The 27,999-nt window shown below is 34.4% G+C and overlaps 1 protein-coding gene across 1 annotated transcript; it reads right to left on the bottom strand.

Annotated features, from left to right (window-relative positions):
* Positions 1-35: 35 nt before the first annotated feature.
* On the bottom strand, positions 36-17,466 carry LOC127872032 (uncharacterized). Its single transcript, XM_052415382.1, has 7 exons — positions 17,329-17,466; positions 4,094-4,250; positions 3,838-3,896; positions 2,251-2,356; positions 1,507-1,603; positions 1,138-1,226; positions 36-100 (listed from the first exon to the last, which is right to left on the bottom strand). Exons 3-7 carry the CDS (start codon positions 3,887-3,889, stop codon positions 73-75), a joined length of 372 nt encoding a protein of 123 aa, XP_052271342.1. The 5' UTR covers positions 3,890-3,896; positions 4,094-4,250; positions 17,329-17,466; the 3' UTR covers positions 36-72.
* Positions 17,467-27,999: the final 10,533 nt, after the last annotated feature.

Genomic DNA, 27,999 nt, shown 5'->3' with positions numbered 1-27,999 from the left:
TTTTCAAACCTCCGAATTCGGCAACAGTTCTGATACGCAGATACACACGCACTATCCAAATACTTCATAAATTTATAGAGTGGGCTGGTGTTTTTCAAGACTGAAAGTAAACACAAGGCACAAAGTTGACTTAATGGCTTCAACGGTTTATATTCGGGTATATGTTTAAATGTTATATGCAGCCGCGAGAAAAAGTATTGTTATTATGTTCTAAAACCGTCTAATTCAATTGAGCATATAATTCAATCACATTATTTTATAACAGTGCTGTGACATATAATCCATCAATATTTTGGAAGTGAACACGTGCAATGGACCATAAATATTGATTCGATCTGTACTAGCAATCTGAATCTCTTAGGTGTCGTCATAGTTAACATTCAACGACTGGAACACCATTGAACGAGGAATTTTATAACAAAACAAAAAAAATGCAAGTCTGCCTTTATCATACTACAAGATATAGATAACCAATATCAACGCTTATCAAATTAATGTTTATAATTATGAGGGTCATCATTACCACAGCGACCATTATATTCCAATAATGTTCGGTAAATAAATTGCAAGTGTGTTTAAATATACCACACGTTCAAGTATTCATACATATTAATTTACAAAAGGCTCTCTGTTCATTGCCGTGGGTTTTGATCTACCTTAAACCACATCTCCAAAAATGAGTCTTACCTTAGATATATGTAAACGTTTTGTGCCGGTTAGTGGTGTGTCAGGTTTCATAAATAAAACGCACATCAGTTATAGAATATCGCATATATAGCATGTTTAGTGAAAAAAGGCCTACACATTACATGATATGAACAAATCTGATTAAGGAAAAATATGTGAAAAAGCAATATAATTCAGCCACAACTTGCAAAAAAACAATAAGACATTTCAAAGAAATCCCATCTAAATGACGCAGATTTGGAACTACGAACTGAAGTAAAATTATAAAACTGAAACAAACGTGTATTTTATTCTAATCGAAAAACAAACCTACTCAATTTCACAGATCGGGCGTAAATGCATTTCACATATGTAATCAGCCCATTCCATGTTGTACTCCGCCCACAGAATGAGGCAATCTTGTTCCGGAGTCTGACTCTAAGCAACGTTCGCAAAACTAGTGTAGGTTACCATTTGCTCGTTGGTGTACCAGAGCCATTTACCCTCCACCAGGGCATCAGAGCCTCCCAGCCAGAAGGAGGCCGAAACGTCATTCGCGCCTGAAACCCACCAGATTGTGATCACCGCACACACACGCAATGCAATGTATCAGTACAATCCGTTGGCATACAGTATCTTCACGATCAACAGTTACTTCATAATAAAGAAAATGAGTTTAAATGCCTCGTCACGTCCGAACGTTCGCTTCATTTGCGTGTCGGGCAAACGCATTTAAGTATACAAACAGATATGGAAACACTATCATGAAATGAATTAAGATGACAAAGTGCTATTCATATCATTTTATTATAATATTCTTATTCGTATTCCAGTGGGTACCTTTGACTCATCTACGGGCATGATCTTTGAGGAACATGTATTCATCTCTGGTCTCCATCGTAGCAATGTGTGAATGGTTGTGAGACTCACAGACGTCCTGTAAGTAAGCACGTGAGACACCCTTAGGTTAAAATTATTGTTTGAATATAGTTTCTAGTTGCTGATCTGAGCTTCATATACCGAATGCACACTATATTTTGGAATACATACGTTCCCTTGTTCGATCCAGTAAGTACGTATTCAAGAATACGATCAATATAGGCAATATGGGAAACCAGCAAGTGAGCACAAGTGGGTCCCAACAAGAAGTACATATTTAACCGGATAGAAGAAAAGCAAAATGATTATATACGGAATCCAAACAAGCAAAACCATAATGTTCTCATAAAGAGGGCCCATTGGGTCACCAAAACAAGCTGACACGAGTAATGATTTAAATCAACGTCACTTTAGTCCCATACAAAACACCACAATATTCCCGAACAAGTTTCGGGAAAGCCAGTCCACGTGAGTCCGATGTGGCATTAAGCTGGTTTAAAAACCAAATGTGCGTCATCATAGAGTTTTATGACCAAAGATTCAAAGTGGTCCAATAAAGACATCCTATACGCAAGTCATACCAAACAAGCAAAACAACACGCGATCATTCTTATTCAAAAATAACAATTATACATTGAGAAATGTGAATGTGTTGTATATACGATTTTTATATAGAATTTAGTAATGAGTAATTGCACATCTTACAATGGCCGCGGACCAGTCGACTCTGGTCTCATCTGCAAACAGGTAAACGAGTCCTTGAACACCAACCAGCCGTCGGGACAGCCACCGGGCCTAGGATCGTAACTCGCTGTTAACATTAATTTTAAATTATAACTTAACTTTTACACGTTGATGTTGTTAAATACATTATATCTTTTTTAAACAAACACATCATACATTAGCATTATTGCTCTATTTTAAGGGAAACATCTAAATTGGTAAGTCGATATAAGTTTGAACGTGAACTGAACGTTTATACCTTGAATGTTATTTTTCTAGAAGTAACATGTTTCTTGTAATCAAAAAGTGTATACCTGACTTACCCAGCAGACAAACATTTAGTAAGATTAAAAATCTAAATAAAAGTTTTACAGCCATCAGTTATCTGTCAACCCATAAATCAATTATAATTTCGAAATCTCTTTATTAGAAAACGAATTCCGTCGATGGTAATTGATTTACAAATGGCTGTCCTATTTACATGGGAGTTTATGTAGCTTACAGATCATTTTCCAGCTTATTTTGGAGGGCCATTGTATAAACCATGTAATGTTTACTTGTTATTTCTTCAAATACGCAATCAGTCATGGCATTTTTTATTAATGCTTTTGTTGTGATACGCAGTCATATTATTATTTGACATAATCACTGTAGACAATCACTGCTGTTTAAATCATGTCAACGAAATTCTATCATGGATGGAATAGGTATATTTGTATTATTTTCCTCGATTTTAAGCGTTTTTGAAATTTAAAATGTAGCACACAACTTGCTCTAACATTTTCTGGTCGCACGGTTGCCCATATTGCGAAATCAGAGCGCCTGATATTAACGATACATGCGAAAGAAAAATCTAGGCGACAGATAAAGTCCGGGTTTTGTTCACAACACTGATGTTTTAGGTGAATAGGCTACATATAATTTATTAAATAAAATCCTTGATTTCTGAAAACAGTTTCTTGGTGTAAACAACCACATTATTATTCATAATACGATTTAAAAAATAGTTTTGTTAACCAAAGGGCGAAAATATAATGGTCAACAGCAGTGTGGGTCTTAAAGAATGTGATCATTAGTGTGTTGATTGTACATTCCGTAGGTATGTTTTGGTTAATTTAGTTGTAACGTTATTAATTTGGACTCTTAAACATGGGTTGGTGTTTCTTGCGAGTAGAGCTTTTTTGCTGACAATAATCATTAGTACATGTTTAACTAATTTTCGTAATTTTAGACAATACATAATCCCCGTGATTTTGACAACCATTTGGGGATGTGTCTATATTATTCGATCTGTGATTTGACATAACCGACCCGACATAGACTGATTATTTGGCATATTATATACAAGTATTTATGGCAGAGTCTCAACAATCGGCGTGTACTTGTCTTCCGAAATTCGCATAAATGAATTGTCTTTTATTGTTATCTAAATATTATATAGTGAAAATATAGTTTATAATCTGAACGTTTGTGAACATCGCACAATTTACTTAAAAACAATTCGCCTGAAACGTAGTGTCCACTCGTCAACCATTACATTATTATCATTAAAAAACACAAATCACTTACGGGTAGCCACAGTGGCCACGATGAAGGATGAAATTAAAACATAGACGAACATCTTGCAACTGAAACCAAACGTCCAATTATTTAATAACATTTATTTTAATTGAATGTTGCATTTTTATTTTGTAGTTTAACTTTACTTAATATAATATATATAAATAATATTTTCTTTGTAAAATTATCTGACATTAACCCGTAAATGTACGAAGTATTACCGGTATTAACGAAAATGTTATTTGTTATTTCCAAAACATCAAACCTTGCATCCGAATTAGCTCACAGGATAGCGCTCTTGTAATGGCGTGGACAATTTATAGGCAAGTTCATTGATACTTATTACAATTGGGAGTTTTCGCGCATGCGCACTGTCTGGTGGCAAACAGCTCTGGTTAGGTTCAGCCTTACTCGGGCAGGCTCTAAAAATGTAAAACACAAACACTTCATGCTGTATTTTGTATGATGGCATAACTATTTCCGTAAGCCTTCATTAGTTACATGATTATACATGGGGACATTCATAAGTTACACTATAACAATAAAACGAAACGAACACAAACGGTTTTACATATTTTCACAAGGATTATGGTCGAATCGATCTAGGCTATATTGAGTTTAAAGCAATATAAGTACAAGTTTTGCAACATTGAATTCGTATCGGTCATTTTGATTTACAGATCATGTACTTTAAAATCGTATGCACTACTAACGTGTTTGATGTATTATGTACCGGTAATACTTTTAAATCGTGTTTTTCTGACTTCCCTGTGAGGTTAACGTTTATCAACACTGAATTTCTGTCAGTCGTTTTGATATATTTTTCAAATACTTATAAAATGTATAATTATTTGAAGTGTTTTATGTACTACCGTTTTCAATTGATTAAACTGTTAACAGAGTAAAAAAACATTTACGTAGAATTTAAATGCACTCTGATAGAATATTTTCCACTATAAAGTGCAGATAATTATGTACAAACGACATATCGACAGAATGTTCGGCTCTGCAACATATAAGATACACTCGTCTGTATCAGTGTTGTCCGAATCTGTGTGAGGACTTCAAAAACACCTAAAGTGTTTTTAAGAATGAAAGCATTTGTACTGTGGCATAGGGGTGACATTCACTCCTCTTTTTAAAATTGCACTCCTCTTATTAATATCTCGTGCCCTCGACTTAGTAGTTCGAGGCCTTGACTTACTAACTCGTAGCCATGAGTTAGCTATGTCCTTGCCACGAGATAGAAACAAGAGATGTGTTCGTCAGAAACACAATGCCCCCTATTGCGCCGCTTTGAAAAAAAATGTTTTTTTTTGTTTTTCGACCTTTGACCTTGAAGGATGACCTTGACCTTGAACTTCCACCACTCAAAATGTGCAGCTTCATGAGAACGCCGCTTTGAATATTTTTTTTGGCCTTTGACCTTGAAAGATGACCTTGACCTTGAACTTCCACCACTCAAAATGTGCAGCTTCATGAGGTACACATGCATGCCAAATATCAAGTTGCTATCTTCAATATTGAAAAAGTCATGGTCAATGTTAAAGATTTCGGACGGACAGACGCCATATATTTGACATTTGACCTTGACGGATGACCTTGACCTTCACCTTTCACAACTCAAAATGTTCAGCTCCACGAGATACACATGCATGCCAAATATCAAGATGCTATCTTCAATGGTGAAAATGTTATGGTCAATGTTAAAGTTTTTGGACGGACGGACAGACGCCATATATTAGACATTTGACCTTGAAGGATGACCTTGACCTTCACCTTTCACCACTCAAAATGTGCAACTTCGTGAGATGCACATGCATGCCAAATATCAAGTTGCAATCTTCAATATTGAAAAAGTTATGACCATTAAAGTTTTCGGACGGACGGACGGACTGACATACTGACATACTGACTGACACACTGACGGACAGTTCAACTGCTATATGCCACGATACCGGGGGCATAAAAAGAGGAGTGTAAAACTAAATAAATACATTTTGCAGGCTAGACTACTTCCTAATATTTGAATCACAATTCAATATTATCGATAACTGTAGAATCAAACCAGGTTTCATGACCGATTATTCTCTTGTTGCACTTAAATTTCACAACATTCAGCCTGTAACATCATGTTATCAGATGCACAATAGCAAGACCAAATAACCAGGATATACCACATGCAGTGCATAACAACATAGATGCAAACCCGAATGCTTAATGGGAGAATATTAAAGGTAATGTCTACATCAATACGATAGACACCATTTAAACAAAAAGAAACACGCAAACTTGAATAAAACAAATTACATGATATAGACACATTAGAAAGACAATAACAGAACACAAATACCATCGACAAAGCAACGATTGAAAGTGAAATCATTAAAATCTTTTTTTTTACCATTACCATGAACACCTGAATGGAATAATCCTAAGAGCTAGAACAAAACACGTAGAACACAATAACACAAATACACAATATGTTGAACATGTCTTGACGATATATTTTGCTTCGCGTATTTGAATATGATCTTTTTCAAATGTATGACGGAATAATTAAGTTTTATAAGTCATGTGTAAGTAGTCATAGCTATTGGCAAACAACTGGGCGATAAATAAAGATTGTTGGATCGCCAACCTTACTAAACATACACATAGAGCCCATCACCTAATTGCCAGCCCACTCACGGACGATTTAATGCCATCTTTGTGGGGAAAAAGTATAAACGTTTGACTCTAGATACTGACTGTTATCACTAACTGTTGTCGCACATCATATATCGTCTAATTAACAAGGTCGAGTAAAGCAACAGGTGCCCGATCAAATTGAAATTGGTTAAAGTTGAAGAAAATAATGTAAAATATTTAACATCACTGTTATATTTTATTGGAAGCTAGAGTATGACACCATAAAGACCACACGCAATCGATAAAGCAATCAGTATTATGTACTGAGATGCATTGAGTATACAACAACATTTGCACAACTACAAGTATCACAATTTACAGTAATTGAACACAGTGTAAAGCAAAACAAATACGTAATATAACGATGAAATCGTTTGTGTTAGCAGCTACTATACTATACATATCTGTTTGAGTAATCACTTGCTGGAAGCCATTTAACCGCTTATACAAAACAAACATCGTCGGTCAACTTATTGAGCTGTCAAAACAACAGATGCATCACATTTAACAACATTCAGATCTTCCGTATACAATTTTATGCTTCAACTGTCGATTAAAGTAATAGGTCTTGTTAGAGTGCAAACCTTAATCAGTAATGTGGAAACAACACTTTTAATGTCCTAGTCAAATGTTGAACGAATAAATAGCACAACTGTTTTATGTTTACCTTTTTTGACAACAAAGCACGTGTAATATATAACTGTGTTATAATCACGTGTAATATATAATTTTTCTATAATACCGTGTGTATATTGTGATTGATTACAAACGTTTATAAAGCTATTAATCACTGTTGGTAACATTAACTTTACTACCTAAATATTCCAATACAGCCCAAAGTCAGCGCACGCGATCAACGGGACGCGTTTTGTTATGAGCGATGCATCACCGCGATTGTTAATAAATGTCAAACTGTGAACAGATGCTATAATACCGACATTTAAGTGATGAGGTATTTAAATGGATCTGAAATAGCTTCGGGATAAATTTTGCCATTTAATTAACCGACAAGCACTACACATACAATGGTATGATATAAATCTGAGTAACAAACTAGGCATGCTTACGTTTGAACATGATTAATTAAACAAAAATCAACGCTCAACATAATGCTTCAATGTTAAGTTATGTATCTTTTTTACTTTGAACTTAATGTTGAAATGTTCAAATCGAACAAGGAACTGGAATGATCTTTCTATAAATTATACATCAAAATGAACCAACGAGACAAATAAATAAATGAAAATCGTTGTAAATGTAGATTGGGTATACACATTATAAATATACAGTATATTTCTAGTTTGTTTTATTAAATGATAACATACTTCCTTATTCGGTTTGACTTGTTTGAAGGAATAAGGAACTGGTTCCTTATTTCCTATTCGACTCGAGTAAGGAACTGGTATTTTCTTACATGACAAATAAATTAATATGAATAAAGAGACACATAAATCAAGGAAAATCACTGTAAATGTAGGTTGGGAATAACATAAAATATTTATTGCAATACATTTCTACTTTGCTCTCTTTTGTAATGATAACCCAGTGCCTTTTTCGCGGTTTAATAAGGAATAAGTAACCAGTTGCACTGACTTAAAGTAGGACTGATAACCACCGAGAACAGCGCCATATTGTCGGTTCACCTTAAATCGTGCGCCAATATTAAAGGAGCCTTTTCACGTTTTAGTAAATTGACAAAATAAAAAAAAAAAGTTGTTTCAGATTCGCAAATTTTCGTCTAAGTTATGACATTTGTGAGGAAAAAGTAATACTGAACATTAAACATGCTCTAAAATATCCAGTATATGCATCTTTTGACGATTTAAAAACCTGAAAATTATAAAGCGTTGCAACGCGAAACGATTGACTAATTTTGAGAGTTCTGTTGTTATCGTTATATTTTGTGATACTACTAGGATTGTTCATATAAAGTATAAAATACATCACTCAGTGTATGCGCACGGATGGCCGAGTGGTCTGGGCGGTAGACGTTTACTCCAGGACTCCAGGAGTCAATGGTTCGAGCCCAGTTGTGATTTACATTCTTTTCTTTTTTTAATTGTATTGTTGTTTTATTTTACGGGAGCTTTTTTGATCAAATGTTTACTTTTATCATTATAAAGCATTTAATGACAAACTTAAATACTTGCCAAAATCTGTGAAAGGGCGCCGGATGTACCGTTGGCATCCTAGAGCTAGAAAACGCGCTTTCGGATGTAGAAAATCTATTGAAATAAAACCATCCTATTACAGCTATGTAAGTTTTGGTTTTAATTTGAAAGAAAAACGAAATACAGAGGCATTTTGATGAAACTTTCCAGTCTAATAGAGGCACCATTGCCACTGCTTCCGGTTCAGTCTCTATTTATATATAAAATATGTATTGCAGTACATTTCTACCTAGTTGTATTTAATGATAACACAGTTGCTTATTCAAATCGAATACGGAACAGGCATGGTGTTACTAAATGTTTTTATTAAAATGAACCAAAATGACCAATAAATCAATGAAAATCGGTGTTATTGTAGGTTGTGTATCAAACAAAGTTACTGCAGAACGTTTCTACTTATATTAGTTTTTGTGTAATGATTACTCAGTTCCTTTGTCGCGGCTGAATTCTTGTTTCAATCGGAATAAGGAACTAGGTTATCATGAAATGAAACTTAGTAGAGGTGTACTGGAATTAATGTTTTTGATACCCAACCTACATTTACAATGATTTTCATTGATTTATTTGTCTCTTTGGTTCATTTTAATATTTTGTTTAGTATGAAAATACCAGTTCCTTATTCGAGTTGAATAAGGAATAAGGAACCGTTTCCTCATTCCTTTTTCAATTCGATTAAGAAAATAGGTTATCATTAACTGAAACTTAGTAGAGATGTATTGCAATTAATGATCACAATGAATAAGGAACTGTGTCATTATAAAATAAAACTAGGTAGAAATATATTGCAAAAAAAAGTTCGAAACTACATATACCATGATTTTCATTGACATTGACATTTAGTATTCTTTGGTTAATTTTAATTTTTGTTTGAGTAAGGAAATATCATTTCCTTATTAACGTCTTCATAATACTTGTTTTCAGCGTTTATCATCAAAAAGAATATAAAAAGAAATGTGACAGAAGACGTTCATATAATATAACCAAGCGTAAATATTACTCACAACATCTAAGATATAACATATCCGAAAGTGATCGTCCGAAAAATAGGCTTCCGAATAAGGAACTAACTTAACACCAATTCCTTATTCAGAGGCCATAATTTCGGATAATTAAATTCGGATCATCATCGCATAGCACAGCTTTATATTCATTATTATTGGCGATGTTTAATGTAAGATTTGTTATTTATACCTCTTGTACAGTTCTTGAAGTCTTATTTGACCCTGAACTTTGGTCAAGACTATATGTCAGATAGCTGAAAACTAAACATGTTTAGATATCTCATTATATTCTCATACGAAAACAGTTACGAAGGGACATGATGAAGAATGCAAAATGATTTTAACACGTCACCATAAGAGAAAAACTGCACCGGAAGCAGCAGTCTAGGTGTCTATAGAAGGCTGAAAAGTTTAATCGAAATGCCTCAATATTTTATTTTATAATTGGAACGAAAGAGCGCGCATCCTATCTGTTGAAGTGTATTTTCTTCTTAGTTATTTTTTGGTGCGAATACGCGTTTTCTCACTCATGCAGACCAACGGTACATTTTGCGACTTTCAACCTCGGCACACGATTATTGACCGTGTGATCTAAAAAAAGGCAATGGTCTTGATGGTAAACAGTCCTTCGCCGTTCTTAGCGAAACAGTTTTCTATCCGCACCGAATGCCAATATGTCGGACAGCGTTGTAATCAGTGCGACGTCGCTGATGTCACAATAAAGGCGAGACAAAACCGGAAGCACCGACCTAAGTGCCTCTATTAGACTGGAAAGTTTCATCAAAATGCCTCTGTAAATCGTTGCTGTTGTTGTTGTTTTTTCAATTAAAAACCGAAACTTACATAGTTGTAATTGGGTTGTTTCATTTCAATAGATTTTCTATCTCCGAAAGCGCGTTTTCTCGATCTTAGATGCTTACTTTATATCCGGCGACCTTCAACATAGGCGCACGATTAAAAGTCGAACCGACAAAATGGCGCTGTTCTTGGTGTTTATCAGTCATATTTTGAGATAGTGCAACTAGTTACATTTTCCTTGTTTCCTATATCAAATATGTTACTTGTGAATAAGGATTTAGGAACAGTTCCTTATTCCTTCTTGAATAAGGAACTCGGAAAAAAGAAACAACTTACTCTCACTATTCATATTAACTACACAGACAATACGTGCACTTATGTTAATACATTTCTACGTTATAACTATGCAATCGCATCACGACAAACATGTCATTATTAAACATTAAATTTTGTCATAAGCAATAAGCAATTAATAAAGCGGCAGTGTTCATCGGATACCCGTTGTTCAATAAAATAGTGACACAGTTAATTAACATAATTTAAATATTTGGTTTAAATGGTTTTGCCTATTTGAGTGTTCTTGAAAATCTATTATTGCATAAACTTTATCTATGATGCCCTCTGGCGGGGTGCAGAAATTTGGCAAAAGTTTCACTTCTTTATATTGAAGGGGCGAAATCGTGTATTTTAAAAAGGCGATTCACGTGCCGTTCAAGCCCTGTTAGGTGTTTTTCATATCCATAAACTGGTCCACGCGCAGTTACTTCCCTTCTCCAGCCTTCGACAACTTTCCAAGCATAAATGTGGAACTGTATAAGCACTAGTTTCCTCATGCATGCAGGGATAATGGCAATTAATAGTTCAATCCACTTTGCAAATTATACCATCTGCGATCTCTTGACAACAGCTTTATTTTATTGGCAACGTCAATGAAGTTAAGGTTATTAACTCAACACTTTCAAAAGACTATGCTTTGAATGTAAGTGTTTATGTACCTTCAACGTTCCTGCTGTAATTTCCACAATAATTCCTCATTTCTTACTTTGCGCGGCTGCATTTCAACTTTGCATTAATCCACTGCTTAAACAAATTTAAAATCGAAAACTGCCTATCCGAAGGTAAGCCTCGTAATTTCTGATGATGACCGAGTGACGCATATGTAAAACAAAACCTTGAACTGTATGACGTCATTTGAAATAATCGAATTATTTTGTGCACTCGGGCAGGAACGGATTTTGAGAGCGCCCGCAGATGATCATGCCCTCGAAAACGTGTATTATCCCTATATTATTGTTTGTAGTGGAACATAAAATAAATGTTCTCACAAATATGACATATTACTATTGTTGAATACAAACTTTTAAAACGTACATTTTTAGGCGCAATGTGTTTTGCTTCTACACATGTAAATAAAATAATGCATGTGTGTCTCTTTTTTACTACAATACATTTAGTTCAAAAGAACAAGAACCCCGTTAAGGTCGATGTCAAATTGTGTGGTCAAGTTTGAATTTAATAAATAAACATATTTACAATGTATGGATTACCCACTACTTAACTTTAGTGAAAATAGGATAAATAGAACAAAATCTTTGCACAAATGTAAATATGCACAAACATTCGGTTAAATATCACACGTTCAAACCAAACGTCAACATACAGCTCTTTATTATCAAAATAAGGCTTGTTCGCCATATAGCGTGACCATGCACTGAAAAGAATAAAAATCATTTTGACCAAATATTCGCCTTTATAAAACGTATTTTATGCACAAGAACCACATAGCTATCTTCACTGTTATGGTCGAATGGTTAATGGTAAGACTACAACATTTTTCTGTAAAACTAACGCTTGTCCGCATAATTACTGCACTAAGCATGTAATTTTTGGGAAATAATACAGCACTTCAAAGGCACGGTTTGTCGCGCACAAGGACCGCATTCCTACCTTATACCTCATACATGAATATTTGCAAAACCAAAAATACCTATGAACACGTAAAGATCTGTCCTACGGAAAGACTATTCCTAACATCTCTGTATTGACAAAGACTTTTAACCACAAATACCGGTTTATTTGTATACGTAAAGACAACGGAAACTGATTCGACCACAAACTCTTTCGCCTCCCACGGGATATTATGTAATATTTGTTTTAAATGTTTCTCGTTGCCGTGGGATAACAATCCGAGGCATATCATTTAATCCATACAAACGTATTCAAAAGGGTCGTAAAAAATTAATGTCTAAACATAAATGTGAAGACGAAGCACGTTCAACGATTAATTTTGCTGTGATATGTAACATCACAAAATGTCTGTGCTCTAAACCTGTGCAAAATTTCAACGACGACAATTGTTTTAACGTATGCCCAAATATAACAAAATACATAAGTCGGAGCGTTCGTAGCTTAATGGGTGTTGGTTCAGTAGGCATTTCCGATCTATCAGATTGAACTATTTTCAAAAGTGCATTAATGAATCAATCGCCATTTCAAGACAATGCTTTATGTAAAACTGAAAAGCTCTTCGTGAAAATGTCCAGGTCTCAATACAAAGTCGACGCTCATGAATTGTTGTTTTCGCCCGGTAAAAGTTTTAATGTAGGCACTAATTTTAATGGTTTTTCTGATCAGTATTACATATACATACAACATCAATACATCAATGCTGCTCGGTGGCAAGGATGTGTTTTGAATTGCTTGGTCAGGTTTTGACCAATATATTTTCCGGAAGTTTTGCCACTTCATGCAATACGCCTTATTATTCAAAAATATTTAAAGGCATGTTTGTAAAAATTATATGATTGTATTGTCTGAGTTGTACAGCTTTTATCCTCAATCAACATAAAACAATCATAAAAACTTCATTTGTTGCAACAGGAAATTTCTGATATCCGTGATATCAAAATGAAAGGATCATTCATAAGATCCAAAGCAAAATGAATTGATGAAGGCGAAAAGCTCAATACTAAATACTTTTGCAATTTGGAAAAACAGCACTCATCTAGCAAAACAATACCTTATATTATAAACAATAATGGCCAAAATATATATGATCAAAATGAAATTTTAGCAGAAGATGCCACGTATTATAAAACTTAATACTCAAAAGGTGAAACAAAAGAAAGTGATAACGCTATATTTGATGAACTTAATTTGATACTCGGTGCAAAATTGAAAAACGATGAAGCTCAAGCATTAGAAGGCATATTGACAATGGAAGAAATCTCGACTACCCTGAAAAATATGAAACATTTTAAAAGTCCTGGTTCAGATGGCTTCACAACAGAATTTTTTTAAGTTTTCTGGAAAGACCTTAAGTATTTCATTTTAATTATGCCTTTATTTCTGGAGCTATGTCAATCACTCAAAAACAAGGTATAATCACCTGTATACCAAAAGAAAATAAGCCAAGACACTTCTTTAATAATCTTAGACCATTAACACTCTTAAATGTTGTTTACAAAATAGCTTCAGGCACAATTGCAAACAGACTTAAAACAGTACTGTACAAATTAATTTCCAAAGATCAAACTGGATTTATAAAAGGAAGATATATAGGTGAAATTACTAGACTATTGTATGAAATCCTAAAATATACGGAAGATAACAAAATCCCAGGACTTTTATTAACGTTAGACTTTGAAAAGGCGTTCGACTCATTGGCGTTCAATTTTATTGAAAAAACTTTAATTCATTTAAATTTTGGTCCAATGTTCAGGAAATGTATCTCTCTTTTTTATACAACACTATGTCAGCCATTCAGATCAATGGATTCCTGTCAGAATCATTCAAAATTGAAAAAGGCTGCCGTCAAGACGATCCAATCAGTTCTTACATTTTTATAATATTTGCCGAAATATTGGCAATCAAAATACGAAACTCAAAACAAATTAAAGGAATAACAATTGAAAACATTGAATACAAAATTTCCCAATTTGCAGACGACACATAACTTTTATTAGACGGTTCTGAAAGATCTCTTAATACAGCACTTGACCTACTGCATATCTTTGCCCTGGAATCTGGACTAAAAATTAACTATGACAAAACAAAACTCATATGGATAGGCTCCAAGAAATATAGTACACACTCAATAAAAACTAAATACAAACTAATGTGGGGTTTAACCAATTTCAAAGTACTAGGTATCATATTTGATGTCAACCTAGAGAAAATGATTGATTATAATTATTCTAGCAAATTGACAATTTTACAAAATATCAAAATTTTTGGAAAAGGAGAAATATCTCACCATTAGGGAAGATAACTGTAGTTAAATCCATGTTACTCCCCCGTTTACTCATTTATTTATTGCTCTTCCCAGCCCAGGATTACATGTATTAAATCAAATACACAATTGTTTTAACAACTTCATTTGGGATGGTCCTTTAAAAATCAAACACAATGTTCTTATTAAACCTTATGAAGATGGAGGGCTCAATATGATAGATATATACTCATTTGAAAAAAGTATGAACTTAACATGGATAAAGAAACTTGCACTATGTACGGGTAAATGTTTTGTATTAGTATATTCATTGTTTGATGCTTAAAAAGTGTTAAATATGGGTAATGCATATGTGCAAACAATTGTTAAAAGATTAAGAAACACATTTTGGATAGATGTTCTTAATTACTATAGCATATATGTTAATAAATTTAAGATTTGTAAATTTGATTATGTATTAAACATGCCATTATTTTACAATGACAACTTTAAAATTGGTCTGAATTGCATTGATAAGAACATGTATGAAAGAGGAATTAGACTTGAAAGAGACATATTATGTACCTCTGGAGGGTTCAAGACCAAGAATGATATTGAGAATTACACTGGAAAAGTTTTAAATATTTTATTCTATGAAGGAGTTAAAAGAACTGTATCAGATTTCATTAAAAAGTCAAATTTTACTTCTGTTAACAAGCCAAACACCACTTATCACTTCCTATCTCAATGTGATATTAATATAGCACATATACATTTAATAAAGAAAATCCTACAAGTCAAAATAAATAGAATGAAATATTAAATAATATTGATTGGAAGTTTACACATAACTTTGTTTTTGAAAACTCCAGAGATACATATACACAATGGCTTCAAACTAGAATTGTACACATAATATTCGGTACAAAATCTCTGTTATATAAAATGAAAATTGTTAACGACAATATATGTTCTTTTTGTAAAAAAACATGAGGAAACCTTAACTCTCATCTTTTCTGGGAATGTGAACACATTCAACCTATTATCAACTATATAAAACATTCTATGATTCTAAACAACATCAATTTGCACAACATTTCTTGCCAAGATTTGCTACTTGGAATTTGTTCTGAAAAAATGACCCCCATCAATATTTTATATCTTGAAATAAAAAGGTATGTTTTTATATGTAAAAAACATAGTAAAATCCCAACAGTACCAGGGCTAAAAAGTAGTTTTCAACTAGCATGGGAAATTCAAAAGCACGCCATTTGCCAAGGCTCCGAATTTCCAAATTGGTCAGTTGTAAGATTATTAATACAATGAACCCATAACTTAAAATGTCCTTGCTTTACATTGACGATGTGCACTGAAATGAATATTTCAACTATGTATACACTGTGGTGTTGTTTTCACTTTTTTTTCAAAACTACACCTTCTTTTCCATTTGCAAGCGAAAACAATGATATGTGTAGTACAAATCTCCATATTATGTATAAAGATCCCTGTGTTATATAGAAAGTATAGTTGCTACTTGTATTTTCTGTGCTTTTACAAAGATTTTCATTTACTATGTATACATGCATACATTGTACACTGCTTACAAACTTGCATCCTGTTTATAAACTTGCAAACCATTTAGCTATATACTAACACAGCTGTATTCAGTTGCTACTAACACATAATGTTTGTAAGGTATGGAGTAGGATGGCCTCGACCTACACATACCTATTGACGAGGTAAATAAAGTCATTTATTAAAATAAAATAAAAAATAAAACAATGTTTCTTCACCATAACCCTGTGAAACGTCTGGTTATGTTAACATTAATATTCTTAAAATTACTGTAAGTGCGAGACTTAAATCTATCCATAGGTCATATGTCACTGTCCGTCCAACTCTATTCTAAATGTTTTACATATTTATCAACCGATTATACCATATTTCTTAAAAGCTTGATGTTGGATGATATTTTACAGGTCAAACAGTATATCTCGCTAAAATCTGAAGGTGATGAATAGGTGTAATGCTGCTTGTCTGGCCTGTTACCATCTTTGGTAAAGTTTATCTTATTATGTATGACAATAATTAACCAAGACCGTAAATACTATATTAATAGTGCTGTATCTAATCACCAATCTCCGCGAAGTGTTTTGACTTGTTCCGAGTAAAGCACGTTACAGGTCCTTGTTTAAAGATTGGCAAAATGACTGATGAAAAGGTATTCATATTCGAACAAAAAGGTATGCATTTTATTCAAACAAGCGATATAACACGCCTTAATAAAAAAACAATATAAGACAGTAAAGTGTATGGATAATCACCAATTGAAATAAGTTTTATCATATAGCGTTTGAAACGCTTTTCACCGATAAGTGGGAGCTTGCGTTCATTGATAACATAACTTTCAAATAGGCTGAACAGTATAAAAAAAAAAAAAACTTGAAAGACCCGCATGTTGTAGCGTGCTAGATTATGGACACATAGGTCCCGGGTTTAAATCTGAGAGAAAGCTCACTCTATTCAACTTCTTTCAATCATATCATTTTTTCAGAGTATACAATAAAGTACAGTTAAGTCGGTTATGTCATTTATAAAAAATTTCAAAAATATGAAAATTTGTACTTACCGGTAAGTCCCTTTCACCCGTATGTGGAGGTAACATCTGCGAGGAGTTTGGTATTTTGTTGTTCTTTTCGATGGAAAGTATACGCATGTTTCAATATTTGTTTTGATTTCTCATTTGTTTTGATCTCCCAAATACAATTTAAAAATAACACTCATGTTCATTGATATCACTGCCCAACATATGCACGGAAGCTCGTAAACCTAGCAAACCTTGACGACTGTGTACAGCACTTACACAGAAAGTTAAGCTTTAATGAAAACAAGGCAGTCTAGAGTAAAGCTATATTATACGCCGCGATCCATGTAACCTGACAGTGTTACCTTGACATTGACTTCAAGTTTTGACCTTGACCTCGAGTTTTCGTTAGTGTCGTGTGCCTTTTGAACGTTATCTTAATGTGAATCTATGCAATTTTTATTCAAATTCTTTAAAGAACATATGGGATACATACAATAGATGAACACTGTAACACATGCAACCTTCAGATGTGACATTGTCATTCTGTTTGTTGAAACTACAAATGGATATGAACGTGTTTTGCACACATTTATTCTTCGAGGGTGACCCTCTTAACATTCATGACGCTATGTCTTGTTCGGCGGCACATGACTATCTTCGGAAAGAGACCGATGGTGAAGATGAGGAGTTGGTCTTTATGTGACCTTACAACTGCAACCTTCGTTAAGAACTGTGAGAAACTGTTACACAACCTTACTGGATATATGTTCAAAGTCGATACGCACACCAGTAATGTACAACAACTGAAAACCGGAACTTAGCTGACGCAAAACTTTAAAATATGATTCTGCCGCCCAAAACGTTTGTAAATAAATCAACAATGTTATAAAAAACGCTGACATTGCCACAGAAAGAATAAAAGCTTGGTAACTTAACAAAGAAAAAAGCTAAAGGGAAATAAACTAAACCACCAGAAGTTATTAATTCTGTAACATATCCAATTACATCGTGATAAAATATTTGATAACATTTCATAAAGAAATTATATTACTTTTGAGTATGGTAAAAAAAAATATAACAAAGTATAAAATCATTTCACATTACAATTCAATTCATCTTTACAAACACCAAGATGGAAATGTCAACCTTAAGGGAAAACTGTATCAATCAATAAACACTAAGGGAAAAACACGTGTTACTTCTTGAGTTTATATCGCGCCTGTCACATAGACCAGTTGTCTTTACAGATATCATTAAAACTAATAATAGCAGCCACGAAACACATGGTGTCAGAAGCGGGAGTTAAATTCATTAATTGTAAAAATGGATTTTAATGGAATCGCGCTTCCGTGTGTTAACTGGGCAGATAGTAACTTGCCAGCCCTAGGGAAAAATTCCGACGACATGTTGAATTAATGTGCGATGGACCTCTGAAACGGAAAAGTGAAGCAGAGAAGACGCCTTATCTTCTGCTGTTTATCGGTGAGAAGGGCAGATACATTCACGCAACATGAAATTGAAGAAGACGAACGACAAAAGTTGGACACTTTGTAAAGTAGGTTTCAGGCACACGTCGAGCCGAAACTAAACTCGATCTTTGCCAGATATAAGTTCTTCAATAAAATTCAAAACAGTGACTGTGTGAACGAATGCATTAAACGATTGAGGTAATCTGCGAAATATTGCGATTTTCCGGACTGCGACGAAATGATCCGTGATAGAATTGATGTTTGGACAAATAGTGCTCGTATCCGTGAAAAACTAATTAATGGAGGAGCGGAGTTTACACTAGACAATGCAATACAAATTGCACAATGCCATGATTTTTCTCAACGTCAACTGACATCGATGGAGAACGCTTTCCATAGCACGTCCAGCCATAACAGGAAACATCGTGACAAGAGGCATTCCTGAACCGAAGAAGCAGCCAAACCAAAGATGATAAAACGTGCCAAAATTGCGTAAGAAAACATGACAATAACATAACATGTCATGCTAAAGGAAAATGGTGTTACTTTTATGAAAAAACACCATTTTGCTACAATGTCTTGGTCGAAAACCGTTAACGCTGTTGATGATTCTGTATCGTGTGAACTGACAGTATTATGCGCGTGGAAAAACTTCTTGGCCTTTATATTGACAATACTCTACACATTAACAGCGTTTGTTCAAAAATGTCGTCTCGCATGTTTTTTTCTGCAAAAAATAAAACCATATTTAACCCTTGAAATGCGTAAGCTCTTCTATAATGGTTATATCTCACTTATATACGACTATGCATGCGTTACCTGGAGTTCAGCAGCCAAACGGAAATTAATAGAATTGTCAAACTACAAAAGCGTTGTGGTGCACATATTTTTAATAAAAAGTACAACACCAATTCAAAAACCCTATTTAAAGATCAAAATGGGTGACTTTCGAACAACGTAATCACTATTTCACGTCAGTTTTCGTATTTAAAGCATTTCACAATCAAACACTAACATACATACGTGACCTTTTGACACCTTAACAAAATAATCACTATAACTTAGAGATGAACTCTCTTATTCAGATGGCTTAATCTGGTATGCGACGTGACATTTTACAATCTGTACACACAATCCACATTGGTGTAGATAAGTCAGTTGAAAGAGCCAAGTACGCGCAGTTTTGGCCCGGTTTGATGAAAGACATCACAGAACACGTGTTACAGTGCAGTCTTTGTCTGAAATAAAGACCGTCCAATGCAAATGAGCCATCACTTCAACATGACATACCGGACAGATCGTGGCAACATATTTCGGCAGACATTTTCGCGTTACGCGGTAAATACTATTTGGTTACTGTAGACGCATATGTACAGTAATTACTTTGAAATTGAGTACTTGCCTAATACGAAAAGTAGCACCGTTATCAGGAAATTCAAAGTAGACTTTGCAACTTTCGGTATACCCGATACGTTAAAAGTGACAATGCTGATCATTTGCTTCAGATTGCATGACCCAATTTGCAAAAGAATGGAATTTCAAACAGGAATTGTCCAATCGATTAAATTCACAGTCAAATGGATAAGCTGAAAATGCAGCTAAAACCGCAAAAGACTGCTCATACAGGTAAAGGAAAGTGGACTTGATCCATACATTTCACTTTTAGAATATAGAAACCCCCCTCTCAGTTGTGGTTACTTACCAGTTCACTTATTGATAGGAAGGAGAACAAAATCTATATTGCCTATAAGTAACAAACAACTTACACCTGAAACCGTTATGCAAAATAAGGTTCAAAATGAAAAGCAAAAGCAGGAACAACATCTTTATTTTTACAGATCAACAAAACCTCTCCCACAACTCAAAATTAAAGATAATGTTTAAATTCAAGAATGATAAAGACGTAACCCGGCAAAATCACTCATGTTTATAATGATAGATCTTATACAGTTCATGGTCAAGATGGTACTAAATAACGTCGTAACAGGAGATTACTCAATCTCGCTCTCTCAACTCCACATGTAAAGGTCCCACCAAATCCACATTCTGCAAATCCCCGCAAATTATCTCAAGGATGGAACAAGGAAACAAATTCCCATTGTGAGCCCCTCAGGTCAAATCAAGGAATCAATACTTGTGCCAACGTCCAAAATCCTGCAGCTATAGAAGCGCCCATTCACCCTTATCAGACACGATCAGGCCGATTGGTTAAACTAAACAACCTATACCGCAGATCACAATGAGTTGATAAATGATACATGATAAACGTAAGCATTACCGTCTTATCATAAACCATTTAGTGGTCATCTTTGCAATACACAACCCTGTCTCTTTTCGGATACTTACAGTTGCTTAACCTATATGCCGTACCATTTGGGTCAAAAGTACAAATACGCCAACAGCTAAAAATAAATATCACCGCGGTGACAAAATCGTTACCGCGGTGACAATTTGTCACCGCGGTAACAATTTTGTCACTGCGGTGATATCTATTTTTTCCTGCGGTAACAATTTTGTCACAGCTGTGACAAATTATGACTGTTGGTATAGTGGTATGCCTGCTGTTACATTTATTAGTTGAGGTCAGTTTTCAACCAATCATTTTCCCCGTAACAAACCGACTCTCATATATCAAAATCATGTCAATCTTTATTTGTGGCCGAGTGTGGTATACAAATTATGATTACTCATATATGGATCTTTTAAACAAAAAATAAATTAATAAATAAATACTTGATAAGTTAATTATCAATTTGAGTAAATAAATGGTTAGTGAATCGTACATTTTATTTGTTAAATTACACTTAGTGGCATATCACCTGCTTTATCGCAACTAGATCATACGGTTTCCATTGTAGGTTACAATACACTAAATGATCGCTTCATGTAGGGCTGTACTCTCTAAAAAAATATCATAGTTGACAGGAAGGCATGTTTTACACTTTTTACCATTATTTGGGTGTTATCTTGCGGAGATAATGGTAGGGCATGAATAGGTTTTCACTACTGAATCCCTGAAATATGATACACTTGAAGACTATAGTAAACCATTGCACTAGAAGAGGTTACATTCCACTAAGAAACGGCCGAAAAAAAAAGTTGCAAAAACAGTCGATTTTGATTTGTGTCAAGTTCTTTCTTGCTTTGTACATGACATATCTTTTTTATTGCATAAATCGATTCCGCTTAGAATGGCCTTTAAGAAAAGGTATGGTTATGGGGGTCTCTATGTGCAAAATGTTGCATTTATTTTCGCTCAAAGTTGTCGCTTTAACATTGAATTATATAGGGAAACTATTTGGTGTATTATGACCTAAACGCAAAACCAGGCCTAGTCGCAAAGGAGCTGTATTTACAGAAAATCATCATTTTTTTAGTGAGATATGACGCGTTTTGGCAAATTTCACGGAATAAATGCGTTTGTTTCACGAATTTAAGGAGAATCGTGAGTTTTTAAGAAAAAAATACGTTTTCAGAGGAAAGTAAGACAAAAAACGTACAAAAACTCGTCTTGAGCATCTCAAATCGCAACAATTTGTGCTGAAAGAGCTCATGAACACGTTTTAATAGTTGTTTACTTCTTTTTCTACATAGCTAGTAACAATATTTCAGTATTTTGACCGATTGTAATTATTTAGGGTAATCGTTTTACGCCTGAACGCCCGTTGTAAATCAAAGCTCCGAACGCGAAAGCCACATGGCTTATCAGACGTTGTAATAAAATGCATTTTCAAGCATCTCTACGTGAAAGATCGGTCTGAAAATTGGCATGCACATAGAAAATAGGTTTATAAGTATCGAGAAGTGCTTATTTTTCGCGATGTTAACAGTAAACGTTGTCTTATAGGTTACAATACACTAAATGATCGCTTCATGTAGGGCTGTACTCTCTAAAAAAATATCATAGTTGACAGGAAGGCATGTTTTACACTTTTTACCATTATTCGGGTGTTATCTTGCGGAGATAATGGTAGGGCATGAATAGGTTTTCACTACTGAATCCCTGAAATATGATACACTTGAAGACTATAGTAAACCATTGCACTAGAAAAGGTTACATTCCACTAAGAAACGGCCGAAAAAAAAAGTTGCAAAAACAGTCGATTTTGATTTGTGTCAAGTTCTTTCTTGCTTTGTACATGACATATCTTTTTTATTGCATAAATCGATTCCGCTTAGAATGGCCTTTAAGAAAAGGTATGGTTATGGGGGTCTCTATGTGCAAAATGTTGCATTTATTTTCGCTCAAAGTTGTCGCTTTAACATTGAATTATATAGGGAAACTATTTGGTGTATTATGACCTGTAAAAGGCCCGTGCTATTAATCCGTTATCGCTTGTTTAACGGTCCACTGCCTTCACGGTATACCCGGTTTTATGACACTTATCCGGCTGTAAAAACACGCACAGACGTTGAGGCAACGGAAAATAATAAGGTGTCTGAAATTGTCGCCAAGATTATTAATTCTTTATGAAGTTATAGAACAGAACAGAAAGTTTATTTACGACTTAACCATATACAGCTCATCGTCACAATAACAATAAAGCAATAATAAATAATTATATAAACATAATTAACAATTCTTAAGTTACACATTTCATTGGTTAGTTTGATTTAGCTTTTATCTAATTCTTTGGTGTCAAACAAAGTATCGCCGCAGTTACAAATATATCACCACAGTGATAAAGTATTACCGCAGTGACAAATTTGTCAAGGGTTTCGTAACACGCGCCCGGTAGAAAGGATCGGATTGAGAATTAAATTGTTTGTCAGTGAATGTGTTAAATTGCTCAAAGCTGACTGGCCCAAAATCGTGAATGGCAGCATTATGAAGTACTGTATTAAGTTGTAATTGTAACACAGCGTATTAATTGCTTTATGGGTTATTCACTTAAAACAATTTTTTTTTCGAAGGTTAAAAAGGGTTTAAACGGATATCAGTGAATTTGTTGCAAGATGTTGATAGCTTTAATATATTTAGGCCCGTAACTAGTTATTCATTCATTTATAATACTTAAATACTAGCTAGTTGGTATTAGAATTAATTTTAATAATGCGAGCTGCTTTATTGTTAAGCGTTTCTATTCTTACGAAATTTGGAACTTTTAAATCCTTTATATTAAAAGTAATTATTTGTTATCATATTCAGGCAGTGGACAGGCCACAACCGCACAAATAATAACAGGTACATTAGATCCCTATCTGAATGGCAGCATTGAAACATAACAATTACCGCAGTAAAGCCTACAACACGACGGACCCAGGCGCCCTATCAGGACGGAGGAGACAACGATGCAAGGGCAGCTCTACGGCAGCTTGGAGGGCCTTCAGCGCACCTTTGCAAAGGCATGCCACTATGTGAGCGCCAAGAAGAATTAAAGTAATTATTTCTTAATATTATTTCATTGACATTTCGTTTGAACTCCTGCAAATCGCATAAAGTTGTTAATGAATTAGGCGCGCTTGATTAGTGTCATGCAATAAGTGAGTTAACATTTGATACAAACTTTTCATCGACTTAACCGTTAATTGGTTTGAGTATGTCATAAATTGTTTGTATGCAAGTTTGTTATTCTTCGGTACCGAAAATCGTAAAAGTTTTACAAAAATGCCACGTTACCATAACATGCGCGTAAAGTAATTCACTAATAACACACCCACTGACATCATTCTTGAACATAATAACGAATAAATAAATATCGTTTTGTAATATTGTGCGGCGTGCATGTGTTTGTTAAAATGTATTTTCATTGTGTTAAATTGGCTTTTATAATAACGTAGGAAGCGCCGACGGATGTCTTATATTGTTGCTTTGGTTCTTACATGCAGTTATGCCTTAGGCTTATCACGGACTCTAGATGAGTTTAATAACAGTTAGTGAGACAATTGAACAGTGATTTATTCTTTGTCACAAGTTTTGCGAATGAAAAACAAAGTTTAAAAAAAGGTTATGCGATCATTAAAGGGGTCAATGAAATACTGATTTTGTTGACAAGTCTTCAAATGATAACTTGTCTATTTTGGATACTGAATTGATATCCCGACAGAAACAATTATATTTATATCAATACATTTTATATAAGCTAACTACATAGAAACAAACGCGTGTTTGAAATGAAACCAACATATAAAAATAAAAATAAGTATGGCATATGAACATATACATATTACTATTGATGTGCCTTTATTGAACACCATTTTTTTTATCATAATTAAATGTACATTCAATTAATTAACTAATAAGTAAGTATATGTTAAATGAGCATTTTACGTAATAAAAGAACAAATCAAAATCTATCGTAATACTCATTTATACATGTCAAAAATAAATAAATAAATATACAAATTTCATAAAATATACACACATACATGATCTTTAATAAACAACTTTTATTTCCTAAATGTTGAACAACCAAACAGATGACAGCAATAACAAGATGGAATACATTTATCATTATATAGCATTTCGAGTCTTATACTCCTTAACAGAAAGTAAAATTAAATTTTTTAACACGTAAAAGTATCATTCTTTTAACGCGTTTTAAAATCGAACCAGATGGTACTGAGTATGCTATTCGGGGACATATTTGTATCACATTTTACAACACAAAACTTACGTCACCTAGTCGGAAATGAAACAACGTTACCACTGCCTTATATTGCCGTCATATGAACACTGGCTAGCGTCAACACTCGTTATCACATTTTTTTTGCACGGGCGGGATTGTCTTTAAAAATGGAAACTTTCACGGCATGTGATTTACACACAAAGATAAGTTGTTAATCCCACGCTTTCCCAGTTTCGTATCTTCTTTCATTTTACTTTGTTATCTTGACACTTGATTTACGATTATAATATTCGATGCATGCATTAATTTAAAAGCAAAAAATATACAATCATGTCTGGCATCATAGTTCTTTTTTTACCTGCAATATTTAACAAAATATTTGAGTAAATTTTATACATTTACACTATATATATATATATATATATATATATATATATGGGTTAGTTACTGACCCGATATGGGATAAACGTTAAACGTCGCCGAAAGCACACCCAAAGCCCACACGTGCTCACGCACAAACACACGCACAAACACGCGCTTGCGAACGTGCACAAGAAGAAACTAAAACACTCGGCTTTTGATTTTTCCGAAAAAGAAATTTGTTCGCGCGACACATCGGCTCGTTAAAGTTTTGTTTGTTATCTCTTAAGCTATTTCAAAACAATTCAACGCATATTTAAAATAAATACTTCTCTTAATACAAATTTCTTGCCTTTAATAATGTAGATTCCAAGTTTAATTAAACAAAAGGCGTTGGATTGGTGTAACATGTGGAATGTGTTTAATTGTTATATATGATCGGGCGGTAAAGGCGTTTATACGGATGACCCCGCTAGAACCACGATGCAAGCGAACAACTAAGGTTAATACAACGCGTTTAAAGCCAATTTTCTTAGTTACGAAAAAATAACCTGGTGACTGCCGCATCTGCCGTATCCGCCCCGAGAAAGAGTTGTGCAATTTATGCCAGAGGTTTGAGTTCTTCAACTATATACATTGACAAATCGAAACATAATTTGAATATCGTGTTACATGGAATTTTTTTTGAAAGAAGCGTATACAGAAAAGAATAAATAAACAATGTTTGAATTATATGTGCTGCGGAAGTTTATGAATGTTACAATAGTCCACTATCTTTTGCGTCTTAATCACGATGTATTTTTGTTCGGCACATGTCATTCACAATTTGAGGCTGTTACTAGATGCGGGAAAATAACACGCAGTTTTCTTTCGACACATTTCATAGCCGCATCATGCGGAAATGGGTCTTATGGCGTTTCGACCAGCGTAGCTCAAGCACAACCTGTGCTTTTGCGCAGTGCGGTCAGAGGCGATGCTGTTTGCTATAAAATCACTCAAGGTGTTATGGTCTCATTATGTATCTCTTTATCAGATGCGCACGCTGAGTGGGCTATATATATGAAAGGCGCATATGGCAAAAGAGCCATTTTCGCATGACGAGGGTCTTAACAAATCTAATTGCACATTGTAAATGGCACATTTAAGCACAATGCTTTTTGAAAAAAAATCGATTTCAAAATAGCAAACTGGTAAATACGGGTAGCCTATCCAGGCGTTCAGGAACGATTTTCAGGCCGAGCACGGCAAACATTTGTGGTTGATAATTTGACGACACTATACTATTTTGGAAGTGTTTTTTTTTTATTTTGAAAGCAAAACTGTGTTTATCGATAGCCATTTATGTCTTCCCCGGGCGATTTAGTGACCGAGTACAGACCCTGATATTGTGCGAGATGGATTTTAACGCGTAATTGCAACTGGGCCACAATTTATGTCGTTTGAACATGCAGAGAGTAGTCCGGAATTCCTTACACCGAACAGTGCTACATCCTGTACTTGTGCACAAACACAGTGATATACCAAAAGTTCAGAGGATTTATATCGAATCAACTTTGAAATATTCGAATATATTCATTCGTGTCTGCTGGCGCTATGTAAAGGCCATTAAAGGCAAAAAGCTGGGTAAAACAGCTATGCCAGAAAGCGCATTAGTGTTCTATACCCAAGTTAAGTTCAGAGACTGGTTGACACCGTGTGAACTGCTAGGGTAACAAGTAATGTATAAACAACAAAGTACGGGTCAACAGGGCTGCCTTTATGACTACTCAATGCGTGCGTCAAAAGTATTGCTCGCAGATTTATTTTGTATTTATTTTCAGCAAAGATCTTATTGTATATTTTGAATTTGTATATGGTGTCAAAAATCAACAGTTTTGTACATATAATTTCCATCGTGAAATTATATTCTTAGTGTGATTGGTATTCGAAATTCAAACAATAGCCACGTTGGTGATTTAACATTTTCTTTATATTTGGTTCTCATTATACCATTTTCATCATAATTTCTATGCTTTCTATGCTTTATAACGTGATACATAGGACCATTTTGTTGTTATATTGTATAAGTTATCTATATAACATAAATAGGATGATAAACAGTGCACTGTCCCGCAAAATATCGTGCGTCGCCGCGACTGTCGCGCAAAATGACGTACAAAATATCGTGCGTTGTACGATATTGAGCGCGACAGTCGCGGCGACGCACGATATTTTGCGGGACAAACGCGGCGACGCACGGTATTTTGCGCGACAGTCGCGGCGACGTCGATATATTTAACACGATATATCGCCTTTTGGGCTACCTACACAAGGGC

The sequence above is a fragment of the Dreissena polymorpha genome, chromosome 3 (assembly GCF_020536995.1).
Source record: "Dreissena polymorpha isolate Duluth1 chromosome 3, UMN_Dpol_1.0, whole genome shotgun sequence".
In the NCBI taxonomy this organism is placed as follows: domain Eukaryota; kingdom Metazoa; phylum Mollusca; class Bivalvia; order Myida; family Dreissenidae; genus Dreissena; species Dreissena polymorpha.
This window is presented reverse-complemented; position numbering and strand designations above follow the sequence as displayed.